The sequence below is a fragment of the Pipistrellus kuhlii genome, unplaced genomic scaffold (assembly GCF_014108245.1).
Source record: "Pipistrellus kuhlii isolate mPipKuh1 unplaced genomic scaffold, mPipKuh1.p scaffold_m20_p_3, whole genome shotgun sequence".
Taxonomy (NCBI): Eukaryota; Metazoa; Chordata; class Mammalia; order Chiroptera; family Vespertilionidae; genus Pipistrellus; species Pipistrellus kuhlii.
This window is the reverse complement of record NW_023425529.1, coordinates 100608684-100624344: the sequence shown is the minus strand read 5'-3', so window position 1 is coordinate 100624344 and position 15661 is coordinate 100608684. Positions and strand designations below refer to the sequence as shown.

At 35.8% G+C, this 15661-nt stretch overlaps 1 protein-coding gene across 6 annotated transcripts in view; it reads left to right on the top strand.

The window, feature by feature from the left end:
• Positions 1-15661, top strand: part of NBEA (neurobeachin) — a 798235-nt gene that overhangs the window by 280343 nt on the left and 502231 nt on the right. For all 6 annotated transcript variants that reach the window (XM_036455167.2, XM_036455161.2, XM_036455163.2 and 3 more), the window contains one exon: positions 7657-8095. In XM_036455167.2, coding sequence (XP_036311060.1) covers positions 7657-8095 — 439 coding nt within the window. The remainder of the gene's footprint in view (positions 1-7656; positions 8096-15661) is intronic.

Below are 15661 nucleotides of genomic sequence, written 5' to 3'. Positions count from 1 at the left end.
TGTATCCTATATAATAAAAGTTATATGCATATTGACTGCACCTCTGCCACGCCCACCAGCCAATCAGGAGTGAAGATGTAAATAAACTCAACCAAGATGGCTGCAGCCACAGAGAGCAGAGGGAGACTTGGATTTCCCTTGCTGTGGTTTGCGCCTGCCCTTGCTGGCCTTGGCCATGGTTGGAGCTGAGCGATTGGAGTCAGCTGGTGTCCCCCGTAGGCGATCAGAGCCAGCTGGGGGTCCCTGCCCAGGGCCTGAGCCTCAAACAGAGGCTTGCAGCCTAGGCTGGGTCTGGAGCCAGGTGATGGAAGCCAGCTGGGGTCCCTGCGGGCATTCTTAGTGAACTGGGGTCCCTGCCCAGAGCCCAAGCCTCCGCTAGAGGCTTGTGGCCTTGGCCATGGGAATGGAGCCTGGCGATTGGAGCCAGCTGGGTTCCCGTACCAGCGATTGAAGCGAGCTGGGGGTCCACACCCAGGGCCTGAGCCTTGGCCAGAGGCTGGCCTTGGCTGGGGGCAGACCCTGGCAATAGAGCCAGCTGGGGGGTTCCCTGCCAAAGGCTTGAGGCTTTTGGCCTTAGCAGGGGTGGATCTGGAGATCTGAGGAGATAGGTGTGAACTACAGAGGAAACACCTCTTCTGACCACTCATTGGCTAAGCTCCCTGTTTCCACTGGTAATATTCTTAGAAACTTGGGTATAAGAATCCAAAAAGGTGATCTAGGGCTTTTCCACCACACTCCTGGGGGAAAAAAAGAAGGTCCGCTGCTGGAGAGCTAAGAAATGTCATAACCTGCCCTAGGTGGTTTGTCTCAGTGGATAATGCCTAGGCCTGCCAACTGCAGGGTCTGGATTAGATTCTGATTAAGGGCATGTACCTAAATTGCAGGCTTCTCCCTGGCTGGGGCCCAGGTCAGAGTTCATGCAGGAAGCAACCAATAAAAGTGTTCCTCTCACTTTGATGTTTCTCTTGTCTTTCCCTTTGTCTTCCACATCATCTAAAAGTCAATGGAAACATATCCTCAGGTGTGGGGGGGAAAAAAAACAAAAAACAAAGAGAAAGAGAAAGAAAGAAAGAGAGAGAGAGAGAGAGAGAGATGTAGATGTGGGTTATCAGGCTAGATAGAGAGAGCTAGATAGAGAGATAGAGGGAGAGAGAGAGGAGAGAGATGAGGAGGAGGGAGAGAGGGAAGGGGAGTGAGGGAGGGAGGGAGGGATGAGTGCGAGTTTAGGGAGAAGTGACACAAAGAACCTCCGATCGCAAGACAATCAAAGCCATACAGAAGAGCAAGAACAGAAAGCACGCAGCCGCCAGAAACGCAAGACTCAGCCCCTTCGCCGTTCCTTGAGTCCTCCCGTTCCTAGTCTGGATCCTGATTCCATCCCCTCGTTACATAGGGAAGGAAGGAAAGGGAAGGGAAAGGGAAAGGGAAAGGGAAAGGAAGGCATATCCTATGAAAGACACATCTTGAAAATGCCTAAAGAAAGTTGTCATTTTCTCATGGTGAAGGGACTGGAGTCCGTGTTGATGAAAACACCTTGGTGGCTGCGGTGACTGGCAGTGGTTCCAGCAGTGGGGTGATGGTGCTGGTGCCTTCCCCTGATCAGCCCGGTTGTCTCCCACAAAGGGAGGCCAGACTGCGGCTTAGGACTGTTCCCCTTGGGCCTAAGTAGGACATCTGCCAGTAAGTAGGACATCCCCTGAGGGCTCCCAGTATCTGAGAGGGGGCAGGCTGGGCTGAGGAGAAACCCCCCCCCCCCCCAGTACATGAATTTCGTGCACCAGGCCCCTAGTACGTATGTATAATAAAAGCCTAATGTGCAAGTAGACCGAATGGCAGAATTACCGGCAAAACGACTGGTCACTATGATGGGCGCTGACTATCAAGGGGCAGATGCTCAACGCTGGAACTGCCCCCAGCATGCAGGCCCCAGGCCAGGTGGGGCGCAGGGCTGGTGAGCGGTCAGCCAAGGCTGGTGCCAGTGGGGGTCCTCCTGATCATCTCGCCAGTCACCCCACAAAAGGAGGTGTCTGGGGTGGGGGGTGTGACCTGCCAGTGGGTAGAGCCAGGCTCACCAAGGTGGATGTGAGTTGGCCCCGATCATCCTGCCAGTTGCCCCACAGATGGGCTCCGATCACCGGCCATGCCTAGGGACCCTACCCATGCATGATTTGGTGCACTGGGCATCTAGTATATATATATATATATATATATATATATAACTGCAAATAATTACTCAGTGCTTATTGCATTTTTTTTTGTTTTGTAAAATGAACTCCAATGATTTTTAAAATTTTTATTTGTATTTTCTTTGTTATTCTGGTTAATTTTTATATAACTTGGAATTTTTTGGATTTAATATAAACAAAATATACATGTTTGTTATAGACAGATATTAATGTTTTAAATCACTCTAATGTGACTTAGTTTCTTTAGTATTACTATTTGAAGATGAAATAATTATTCTTAACATAATATTTAGTGTTAAAGTAACAAGGAGCTGAATGTTTCTTTTCATGTTATTTCTTATTGAGTTTGGAAAATACCAATATGAATAACTTAATAGGTCAGACATATTGAAACACTTTATAAGTCACTATAAAACAAGATTTTTGGAGGAAGGAATGTTATAAACATGATCTCTATGTAGAAATCATGTTATTTGCTAGACTTAATCCCATAATTTTCTTGAAATTTATTAAATGATCTAAATTAAACTTAATGAAACACAGTAAAAAAAGAAGAGGCACCTGGCTTCCAACTGCCTGTTTCCTAGGAGGTTAAAATCACTTAGGCTAGTAATGTTTCTGCATTATTGTTATGCTAGAAGCCTGGTGCATGAATTCACACATGTGTGGGGTCCCTCAGCCTAGCCAGCAATGGGACCATTTAGGACCATCTCACCCAGCTCTGATTGGGGCCAATGGGGGCTGGCCAGCTGGGGACTGGACTACAGGAGGTTGGCTGGCTAGGGAGGGGCTGTGGAAGGGCTCCAGGGCATGTCCGGCCCTCTTGTCCAGTCCTGAGTGGCCGGACCCCAGCAGCAAGCTAACACACTAGTTGGAGCAGCTGTCCCCTGGTGGTCAGTGCACATCATAATGACTGGTCAAGCGGTCAACCAAATGTCCAACCAATCATTCAGACACTTAGCATATTATGCTTTTATTATATAGGATAAAACTGATGAGAGTGTCACAATAAAACATGTAAGTTATCTAAGCTGATGTTTATGCTATCAACTAAGAGCATGTTATGTAAAACATGTTAATACATAATGGGAAATTAATATTTTGACTATGATTTATTTTTAAAAAGAATTGCTATTATAAAAATTTCCATTGGTGTTAATTTTTGTTTCCATGCAACATGAACACAGGTTATGCTTTACAAAACATATTTATTTCAATAGGATTTTTGTTGAAATATTAAATTTACTGCTTGCTTCATTTTTGAAATATTTTTTCACCAGTTTCAGTAAAAATAAAACTAAGGTTTTTATTACCATGTAAATATTTATTTTATTTTTTAAAAACATTGTTATTGGATTTTTTATTTTATTTATATTTTCGAGAGAGAGAGGAAGGGAAAAGGAGAGAGAGAAAGAAACATCCCTGAGAGAAAATATCCTCCTGCAGGCCACTCATCAGGGATCAAACTCACAACTCAGGCATGTGTCCAGACCAGCAATCAAACCAGCAACCTCTTGGTGCATAGATCAGCGCTCAAACACTGAGCCACACTGTGTAAATATTTTGATGATTCATTTGAAAGTTTAATAATGTTCATTTTTATAAACTTTTCATTGTTTTTGTTTTTTTTGAGTTTTAAGTAACTAGTTAATGAGTTATAGATTTTTTTAAAATTTGTTTTTATTAATTTTTAGCTACAGAGGAAAGGAAAGGGAGAAAGATAGAAACATCCATGAGAGTGAAACATCAATTGGGTGTCTCTTGCATGCCTCCTACTGGGGATTGAGCTAGCAACCCTGGCATGTGCTGACCTGGAATTGAACCGGTGACCTCTTGTTGCATGGGATGATACTCAATCCACTGAGCCACACTGGCATCAGTTATGGATTTTAATTGTCCATTGAGAGTCATTTGAATAGAAAAAGCAAACAATTATATTTAAAAATAAATATTGTATATGGCCCCTGTAGATACCAAATTAAATTTTTTTATTTCCTTTGATATTTGTTTGCTAGCAAAATGTTTATACTTCATATTACTAAAACTTGAAACATTTACAATGTTCCCATACCTCTTAATATAAAACACATCTTAAGTAAAGACACCACGTTAGGGTAAATGTAGGCCAAATCTGTAAGTTGGTTAAATTCAGGTGAAGTGGTAGACTTGATTATACACCTTTTGATAATTAAACTCTGTAGGAAAAGTTGGCCCATTCTAGTAACCATGATACTTATCTTTTCTTGATGTTAGTGTTCTTATTTTGTTTCAGCATTTACATTCTCAGTCCTATTGTCACAAAAATACTAATACTATTACTTACTTCTTTTTGTTTTCTCTCCAAAAATGTATTATCTGTAGGTGCACATGTACTAAAAAAAATTGAGTAGTATCACTGATAGTGGAAAAAATGCCTTCAACATCTTCTCATTTTGTATCTCTAAGGTTATTATGAAACTTCCAAAGTTTTGATTAGCTCCTCAGTTTAAATGTTCCCAAAATATATGTCTATACTTACCTTGACCTGCAGATATAAATATCCCATAGATTATGAAGACTTAATTGATTAAAAAATCCAATTAATTATTTTTCTAACAAATACACTTCTCCTTTGCTTTCTTCCTCAATTAGTGGCAGAGCACTATGCTTCTTTTTCATTAAGAGATATTCCATAAACATCTCGATTCTTTTCCTTCCTGTTTATTCCTAATAGTATTATGTCTTAATCTTCTTTTACAAGGTTTTATAAAAAAAAATCCCAACTGTTACCTTTATCTCTTAACTTTTTCTTTCTGTAGTGCTTTGCCTGTAGTATTACTGAAATAGTTTGTCGTCTCAAAACTTTTGTGAAGTTATTTTAAGTCTTAGTCTTGGGGTCATCATAGAATAGATTTATCATGCTTTCATATTGGTTATCCACTTTTTAAATTTAGTATCATGTTACACTAATTAATATTTTATTTCAATTTTAAAATCAAACAAACATGCAAAACTAAAATCTATGTAATAAATATTAGGAAGAGCATAATATAACACTGAACTATGAGAGATGATTGTTTTAATGAATTTAACTAAATATTATATATTAGGAATCCTACCTAATAAAAGAGTAATATTCGACTTAACCATCACTCCACTCAAGGCACGCTCACAAGCCATTCAGAGTGAGCATGCAAATTAACCCCAACCAAGATGGCTGCAGCCACAGAGAACAGTTGAGAGTCTTGGGTTTCAATAGAGGAAGCCAAGCTTTCCACATACCCTGGCCAGCCTACGCCTCCACTCAAGGATACAAAGTTTCAATTATAGAAGATATATAAAACCAAACAGAAATGGCTAACAGCCACAGAACTAGCAGGAGGCTTGGCTCTGCTCCAGGCTACAAACTTTCAATTGTAGAAGGTAAATAAATTCCAGTTACCAGGGCCTCCACTTGGGTCACAAGGAGGGGGCATTGCCAGCCTGCAAACCACCATAAGCCCCTCGTCCAGGCCGTCCCACACTCCAAGGGAACTCCCACCCTGATCTGGGACACCCTTCATAGGAAACCAGCCGGCCCCCACCCATGCACCAGGCCTCTATCTTATCTAATAAAAGAGTAATATGAAGATTGACCATCACTCCAACACACAAGATGGCTGCCCCTATGTGGTTAAAGATATCTTTCCCCCATGTAGATACAAGATGGCCACCACAAGATTGCCATTAGGGGAGGGCAGTTAGGAGGCACCAGGTCAGCAAGGAAGGGCAGTAGAGAGGGACCAAGCCTGCAAGGGAGGGCAGTTGTGAGTGATCAATATTGCAAGGGAGGGCAGTTAGGGATGACCAGGCTGGCAGAGAAGGGAAGTTGGGGGCAAATGGGCCGGCAGGGGAGCAGTTAGATATCCATCAGGCTGGCAGGGGAGTGGTTAGGGGGTGATCAGGCTGCCAGGCCGAAGCAGTTAGGGGCAATCAGGAAGGCAGGTAGGTGAGCTGTTGGGAGCCAGCAATCTTGTATTGCGAGAGGGATGGCAGACCCACCGGGATCGGGTCTAAATGGACAGTTGGACATCCCTTGTGGGGGTCCTAGATTGGAGAAGATGCAGGCTGGGCTAAGGGACACCCCTGACCCATGCGTGAATTTTGTGCACCAGGCCTCTAGTATTGAATAATATGAAGACATTATTTCTAACTAGCTAACATTTACTAAGAATCTAAGGAGGAATCGCAAATAATTTTCATGCAGTATCATATTTTCTTCTTTATCATGCCTTTATAAAATTAAGATCTGTTATTATCTCCATCATATTCTAGATTAGATAAACTTTTAAAATATATATATATATATATATATATATATATATATATATATATATATATATATATATTATTTTTTTACAGAGAAAGAGAGAGGGATAGAGAGTTAGAAACATCGATGAGAGAGAATCATTGATCAGCTGCCTTCTGCACCCTCTCCCCCCCATTGGGGAGGTGCCCGAAACCAAGATACATTCCTTGACAGGAATTGAACCTGGGACCTTTCAGCCTGCAGGCTGATGCTCTCTAGACACTAGCCAAACCAGTTTTGGCAAATGAACTTTTTAAGGTCATCATTTACAATTTTATAACTATTTATTTGTGTGTGTGTTCACTATGGTTTCATTTTTTATCTTTATTGTTGAAAGTGTTACATAAGCCTCTACCATATGGAGAAGTTTATTATATTAACATTTGTATAATGAGATTTAATGTGAATTTAATAGTTTAAAGGTATTTTTCTTTTTAACCATTTTAATTGGTAATGTTACATGTGTATCTTATATCTATATTTTTCTAATTAAGTTTTCATAAATTTAAGTTTATATTTATTCACTAGAAATAAGTACTCTAAAATAATTATTATTGAAGAAAGGCACATGTAGGCTAAATCCTTGAAGAGCATCATTTTCTGATTAAACTATTATTTTGAATTAATCATTTGACATGATTTTTTCACTTAACTCTTTTGAATTTTATGTATTATGTTATTGGAACTTTAAAATATCTTCAACCAGTTTAAATGTTTTAATTAGACACTGATTATTGAAGTATGACAAAAGTTATAATAATAACATTTTAAGGACAATATTAGAGAAGTATAAAAAATCTCTTCAGTATTTTTTGCTAACAATAAAATGATAAAAGGGTGACTTCAGATAATAATTATTTATGAGCTGTTATGAAAAATTGTATGGGAACTTTGTTTCCTATTCTTAAAGACATCTGTTTTGAAATGCCAAGTGATTTATAATAGGAACAGGGTTCTGTTGATGATTACTAAACAAATATAAGTATATATGAATATATTTTAACCCAGCTGTCCTGCACATCGAGATGGCAGACTTTTTGTTTATTACAGGTTTTATTTTCTCTATTATGTGAAGATATCTTATAATATTACTGGGTTTCCAATTACTGAGTTTTTTATTGAAAGCATTTCCTTTCATTACAGAAACACCTGCTGCATTTTCAGACACTATAAAGGAAAAAGAAACACCAACCCCTGGTGAAGATATTCAGCTAGAAAGCTCCATTCCTCATACAGATTCAGGAATTGGAGAGGAACATGTGGTTAGCATCTTGAATGGGGCAGAATTAGAGCCTAGTGCAGGCCCTGATGCCATGAGTGAACTGTTATCCACTTTGTCCTCTGAAGTGAAAAAATCACAAGAAAGCTTAACTGAGAATCCTAGTGAAATTTTGAAGCCTGCACCATCCATATCTAGCATTAGTCAAACCAAAGGCATTAATGTCAAGGAAATATTGAAAAGCCTTGTGGCTGCTCCAGTTGAAATTGCAGAATGTGGCCCTGATCCTATTCCATATCCAGATCCATCATTGAAAAGAGAAGCGCAAGCTATTCTTCCTATGCAGTTTCATTCTTTTGACAGGTAGGTACTTAAACTAATTACTTACAGTGCTGTATATAGGGAAGGAAAATTGTGGTCTGTTAATTTAAAAATAGTAGGAGGTCTTAAAAACATTAGATTTATTAATATGGATTCTTACTACAAATAATATCTGACAGACCAACTTGATTGATCTCAATATGGCATTTTCATAAGATATCTCTAAAAAAAAGGGTTTCAATATGAAATGGAGGATATCACATTGAATTAGAAATAGCGAAACTCAGATTCTGGTAATAATCAACCATCTGATTATTCTGATCATAATCAACCATCAAGTGACTATACTACATTGGAGAACTCATTTTATCTTTTTAGACTCAATTTGTTAATGGATATAAATGGGGAAGGCCAGATTTTTCTCAAGGTTTACTCTGGCTCTAAAATTCCATTATATTATTAATGAAAACTATAATAATTGTTGGATATTAAGCAGCCTGCCTTAAATAATAAATAATTTGAGTTTTAAATGCAGATATATGGGAAAAATTAAATGTTTGATCATCTTCCTCTTGGAATTTACATTATCCATGCAAAAAGCCATATTTTGAAGCAAGTATTAGAAAGTAACTATTGCTGAAAGACATTTGAAAGTAAATATTGCTGAAAGGTATTTTAGGGTTCTAAATAATTTATAACAATCCCCATTTATCTGTTTGTATTCAGATATTAATTGTACAAGGAACTTTTAGTTGAGAACCAAGAATTTTGTTTTCTGTTCCATTATACTTGCCACAGAAGAATAGAATATTTTACAATCAAAGAATATGTGCATATAATACATTCTGCTATTTAAAAACGTGCAGCATTAGAAAATTACTTTAGAATAGTCATTAATTCTAACAATATTACTTAACTTTGATACTGGGATTGATACATATTCCAAATTATGCTTATATACTTTTTTTTAACCTTCTGAATGTTCAGAACACATTTTCCTACAAAAAAATTATGTGTGTGAAGTGATTGACAAGAAACTCTTTTTTTTTTTTTTTTTTTTTTTTTTTTTTTTTTTTATAAAGAATCAAGTTAGGAAATAAAATGTTTCTTAACCTGTAATGCCAAAATAAATATATAGTTAAAATATAATATCTAAAAAGTCAGACTGCCTTGTATAAATTAGAAACAGTAATTTTTTTGGTGTTTAAGGGTGAGGATTATCTTTTTTTGTATAAGAATATAATTTAAATTTTGTCCTTACACATTTTAACCAGTGTTCTACACATTATTCTTAAAAATCTATTGTGAAAATATAAATGGCACTGGTCATTATGTTAGTATATAAAGATGAATTAAATCTTTTGTCTATTATGTAATTAGAGGAGATAAAATGCTTGCAAATAATTTTGAACAAAGGAGATAAAAAAGTTTGCAAATAATTTTCATATAAAATGTGCTGTCAAAATAAAAAAAATATAAAAAGAGAGGTCAATAAATATAGAAAGATATTTCTTTTAAAAATAGTTTGTTAATATTTGGATGTTCATTCATGTGGTTTCTTGGATGTTCCTATGCCATTTCATATTTATGTCCTCTATCTCACCTATTTGGTTTATGTTCATGGGATGTCTGGGTATATGCGTTTTTATGAGTGCATATAAATATGCATGTAAATATGTTTTATTATATAGTTCTATAAATAAATGTTACGACACCTTAAGGTAATGAAAGTTTGTGCTCCATTTAATTTTAAGTTACATATTTAAATTTTGTTAAAATAAAAAAACAATAAATACAGAGAATTATGGTAATTTGCATAAGAGAATCTAGTGAAATAAAGAGTAAGTAAGACATTTTTGTGTAAGTTTGGATTATTGTTAGAATGGTCCCCCCCAATAAATCTTAACAAAGCAATCACTTGAGTGCCAATATTCTTAGCTACTCAAAATTTATTATATTTGGGGAATATTGCTTTTAAAAAATAGAACCTTTTGATTTGTTCTTGGTAGCTTTTGTGTAAAATGCAATGGGAGGATAATCATAATTCTAAGTAGAAATAAAATTGAGGTGCACAAAGCATATTTTTAATTCTTTTTAGGAAAAGGGTCTCCAGTGTAGTTAATATATGCAATAGTTCAAGTACTATCAAATGTAAATGATGAGGTGATATTGATGAAAGGAGGGATTGAGGTCTCAGGGGGCGAGATGAAGGATTGAACAGAAGCGGCCTCGCACTGCCTGTAACTCAAGTCTGTCGTCTTCACTGCTCAAAGCCATAATGGGAGGTGGCAGTCTGAAATGAGTTGCCACGGCAAAGAGTATTATTTTTGAAATGCTTTCACACAAATCACTAGGCCCTGCATACAACTTAGTTTCATGCTTTAATGTCATCAGGAGGCACAAATTGGTGTGTCTAATTGTTTGCCACCTGCCAGGCAAAATGAGCTGCCAGCCAGCCAGAAGGGTTTGATTGTCTGTCAGCCATTCAATAGATTGAGAGTGACAACATCAAAAATTTAACTTCAAACTCTGTAGCTTTGAGCAGCTTTTCAGAGATATCATACCCACAAATACTTCTGGACAACTGCATTTTTCAATTACATTTCCAAAATACAGCTACCATTTATTTGCCTTATCTACCTTAAATAGCTATAATTACACAATGAAGTATGTAAACACATTTTTGAAAGACCAAAGTCTGAAACCCAAGTTATGACATATCTTTTAACATCAGATTGAATTTTTGAAAATAAGATCCAAGATGATAGGCTTTCAAAGCAAAGTCCTGATTACTACCAGTTTCAAACACAGAAGTAACACAGTCTTATTGTACCAATCATGTATTTACGAAATTATCTTTAGTTTAAAAACAGCTATAAATTCAATTATCTATTTACTTACAACTAAATTATACCTAATAATACTGTAAAGCCCCCATGGAAATCACTTAGGACTTTACTATTGTTAGCTAATAACTTCCTTGTTCTATTGCAAACATATATTCTTTGCATTTATTCCAGTTTGTAAATTTGGAAATAGCTTCCTGAAACAACGAATGTGATTTGAATAGTGTTAACTTTGGTTGTGCCTAGAGTGTTTCTCACCACTTAGTAGTGGATGGAGCAGTGGATAATTGCAGTGTTTTGAAGTTTATTTTTTATTTTTTTAAGTTCATATTCATTAGGTAAACTGCAATATCAAATTTTAGAAACATTTATACCTAACTAAAGTAAGATTTTATTCTTTTAGTTTTAAATATTTTACCAGATTTTATTATAAAATGCAGAAATGCTCTTATCAGAGTATATGAAAGAGCTGTTTCTTTTTCTTTCATTTGCTCCCATCATCATCTATGCCAAATTTGAGTATGTCTTTGATTACACTGAGTGGCCCTAACTAATATATATTTATGAATTGTAAACCACTGAAAATGCTAGATATCCTGTAGTATTGTTGTATAGTGATAAAAAAAAAAACTATATGCAATTTTAAAACTATATCAGCTTTTCTAATGTGCTATTACCATGAAGAAAAGAGAAATATTTGTTATGCATGTTTTTAACAGAAGTGCTTAATAATCTCACCATAGAACTCATAAATCAAGTTGTAAAGTTTCCCCAAATACTGTTTTGATAGATTTCTGTATAAGTCTATACTTTATAAAATATACTAGCTGAGCTATATTTTTTATGAATTAGTAACCTTATCACTTTTAGATTGTGGTAATGCTTTTCTCCTAAACCACCAATTAAGTTTTACCATATCTTTTATACTAAAATTTTAATCTTATAGATCTACGTGTTTCTAATCTTTTGAGAATTTGGTATATATCTGTGATTTAGCTCAGTCAGTTTTCCTGGGATTTTTTAAGATTCCCTATAGTTTGGACAAAAGAAAAAAAAAGTCAGAGGGCAATATGCTTCTCCATGGATTTTAATTATTATTATGTTTAGAAAATTGTTTTAACTCTGGTATTTCACAAATAGATTTTGCTGCCTTTCTGTCTAATAAACATTTATCTAACATGATCCTTTAGGATTTTGCAGATCTGCTTATATTCGAATTTCTTCTGAGTTTCAATAAAGTGATGTCCATTTTGTCCCATCAAACTTTTCTATTCTTGCTTCCAAGTGTTTCATTCTCTGAGAAAGAAAATTTCTAAAATGAAAAACCATATATTTTCTCAATATTATAGTATAAAAAAAACTATATAGATAGCCTTCATATTATTGAATTCAAAGTACAAGCTTAGACTAGGTATTTTTCTATAATTTTTAACATTAAAATTTTTAACATCAGTGCTAATGATGACAATTTGGAGTATAAAATAAATGTTTTATATATTTAATGGAATTCTCCTACATTTATTAAAAAATTAACATTTTTCACATTTATGCCAGAGACCTTTTTATTAACTACAGATCTGAAATAAATTACTGTTACTACCTGATAAAGGATGAACTTTTAGTTTGGAATGGAAAGTCCTTAACTTTCACCAGTTGTGAAACTTAGAATTAAGTGAGATTATGAAAAATTATAATTTTGTAAGATTCCAATTTCTGTTCTTGTAGTTTTCTATTTTTTAACAAATGTGTTGATTATATTATTTAAAGGAATATTAAATAAATGTGATCCAGATTTACTAAAAATCTGTCAACCTTTACATTTCATAGTTTCTGTGATATCTAGCTATTGAAAGGACAGTTATTATACTCTACCTGTCATGGATAGAGTATTTTTTATTTAAGTTTTTTTATTATTGAAAGTATTACATATGTCTCCTTTTCTCTCCATCCACCTCTCCTTCCCCCCCCCCCCCCCCCGTTTCTCCCCCAAGCACGGGGCCCTCATCCCCCTCTGTCTCTGACTCTGGTTGTGCCTGTATGCATGCATACTTCTTTTGGTTGATCTCTTACCCTCTCCTGCCTTCCCTCTGAGGTTTGAAGGTCTGTTTGATGCATCTATGTCTCTGGATCTATTTTTGTTTATCAGTTTATGTTGTTCATTATATTCCACATATGAGTGAGATCATGTGATATTTATCTTTCTCTGACTGGCTTATTTCGCTTACTATAATGCTCTCCAGGTCCATCATGCTGTTGCAAATAGTAATTCTTTTTTTTTTACAGGAGCTTAGTATTCCATTCTTTAGATGGAATAAGTAGTAGATGGATATTTTTGAATTTGATTAAAAGACCTGTATTCCAGAAAAGATAGGACATGTTCACCCCCAAAACCTCACTAAAGCTGGAGCATCTCTCAAGTGGATTCTTTATGTTGCCGCCTATCTGGCCTCCCTGTTTCCAGAAGCTCCTTCTGACCCCCAGGGTATTTTTCACATTTATGCCAGAGACCTTTTTATTAACTACAGATCTGAAATAAATTACTGTTACTACCTGATAAAGGATGAACTTTTAGTTTGGAATGGAAAGTCCTTAACTTTCACCAGTTGTAAGAATCTATTTGGAGTTCCTTCAGTCTGCTGAGTTTTTCAATTTATCTTTGTCTAACGAAGTTTTTACAATTGAATTTTTCACTTCTTGCCTAATTTCTATTGATCCTTCTAGATTCAGTCACTCTTCCCACAAATACACACCTTTTCTGTTCCTAAAAGGCCTTGTGCAGAACTTTGATCTAGAGCAATTATTTAAATATATTGCACATTTGATTTGTTTGTCTCTTGTATTTCTTTAAAGTATCTCTAGCCCGGATTGTCTCTTACTTGGCTTCCTATCACCCTGAACATATTAGTGTAGTTCTGTTCCCTTGACCTGTCATCACTTAATAACTGTTACAGAAAAGGAGTAAAGGATATTGATAAGAAAGGGATTTTTACATGGTGCATAATTAATCATGAATTTCACTTGCTGAGAGTTTTTAATCAATAAAGCTTATTGGTTATTGTCAAATGCTTTTTCTGCATCAATTGATATGATCTTGTGGTTTTTGTCTTTCAATCTGTATTTGTGATGTATCACATTTTTTGATTTTTTAATATTGTACCAGCTTTGCATCCCTGGAATAAATCCCACTTGGTCATGGTGTATGACCTTTGGAATATATTGTTGGGTCTGATTTACTGATAGTTTGTTGAGCATTGTAGCATTTTGTTCATTATGGATATTGGCCTGTAACTCTCTTTCTTTGTAGTGTCTTTACCTAGTTTTGGGATTAGGGTAATGCTGGCTTCATCAAAAGATAAGATCTTCAAACCTCAGAGGGAAGGTAGGGGAGGGCAGGGTTAAGGGGGAGAGATCAACCAAAGGGCTTGTATGCATATATATAACTTTAACCAATGGACACAGACATCAGGGAGATAAGGGCATGAGTAGGGATGGGGTGGGGGGCAATGGGTGGATAAAGGACACAAATGTAAAAAGAACTAGCTTGTAAGTGTTCCTTCCTCTTGAATTTTTTGGAATAGTTTGAGGAGGATAGGTGTTAGTTTTTCTTTGAATGTTTGATAAAACTCTCCTGTGAATCTGTCCAGTCAAGGGCTTTTGATTTCTGAGAGTTTTTTTGATTACTGCTTCAATTTCATCAGATTCACCATGATTGAGTTTTGGAAGATTGTATTTTCTAGGAATATATCCATTTCATCCATATTGCCCAGTTTGTTGGAGTATAGTCCTTTGTAGTATTTTTTTTTTTTTTTAATAATCTTTGTATTTCTGTGGGGTCAGTTGTTATTTCACCTCTTTCATTTCTGATTTTGTTTATTTGGAACCTCAAACATATGGAACCTCTTAGCAATATGTTTATCAATACTTCTCTTAGGACAAAGGAAATTAAGGAGAAAATAAACAAATAGGATTACATCAAAATAAAAAGCTTCTGCACAGAAAAAAAAAAATCATCAACAAATGAAAAGAGAGCCCACTTCATGGGAGAACATATTTGCTAATGATACATCTAATAAGGGGTTAATTAAAAAAAAAATATATATATATATGGAACTCATACAACTTAACAAAAGACAATCTAATTTAAAAATGGGCAAAGGACCTAATTAGACACTTCTCCAAAGTGGAGATATAGAAGGCCAAGAGATATATGAAAAAAATGCTCAAAGTCACTAATAATCTGAGAGTTGCAAATTAAAGGGACAATGAGGTATTTACTTATACCTGTCAGAATGGCTATCATCGGCAAATCAACAAATGACAAGCGCTGGCAAGGATGTGGAGAAAAGGGAACCCTAGTACACTGCTGGTGGAATTAAGACTGATGCAGCTGCTGTGGAAAACAGTATAGAGGTTTCTAAAAAAAAACCTGAAAATGTAATTGCTGTTTGACCTAGTGATCTCACTTCTCAGAATATATCCTAAGAATCCTGAGATATCAATCCAAAAGAATATGTACACCCCTAAGTTCATAGCAGCACTATTTACAATAGCTAAGATCTGGAAATAGTCCAAATGCCCATCAGTAGATGAGTAGATAAAAAGGCCATGGTACATTTATACAATGCAACTCTATGCAGCTGTAAAGAAGGATCTTTTACCCTTTGAGACAGCTTGGAGGGACCTGGAGACTATTATGCTAAGGAAAATAAGCCAGTTAGAGAAAGACAAGTATCACATGATCTCATTCATATGTGGAATCTAA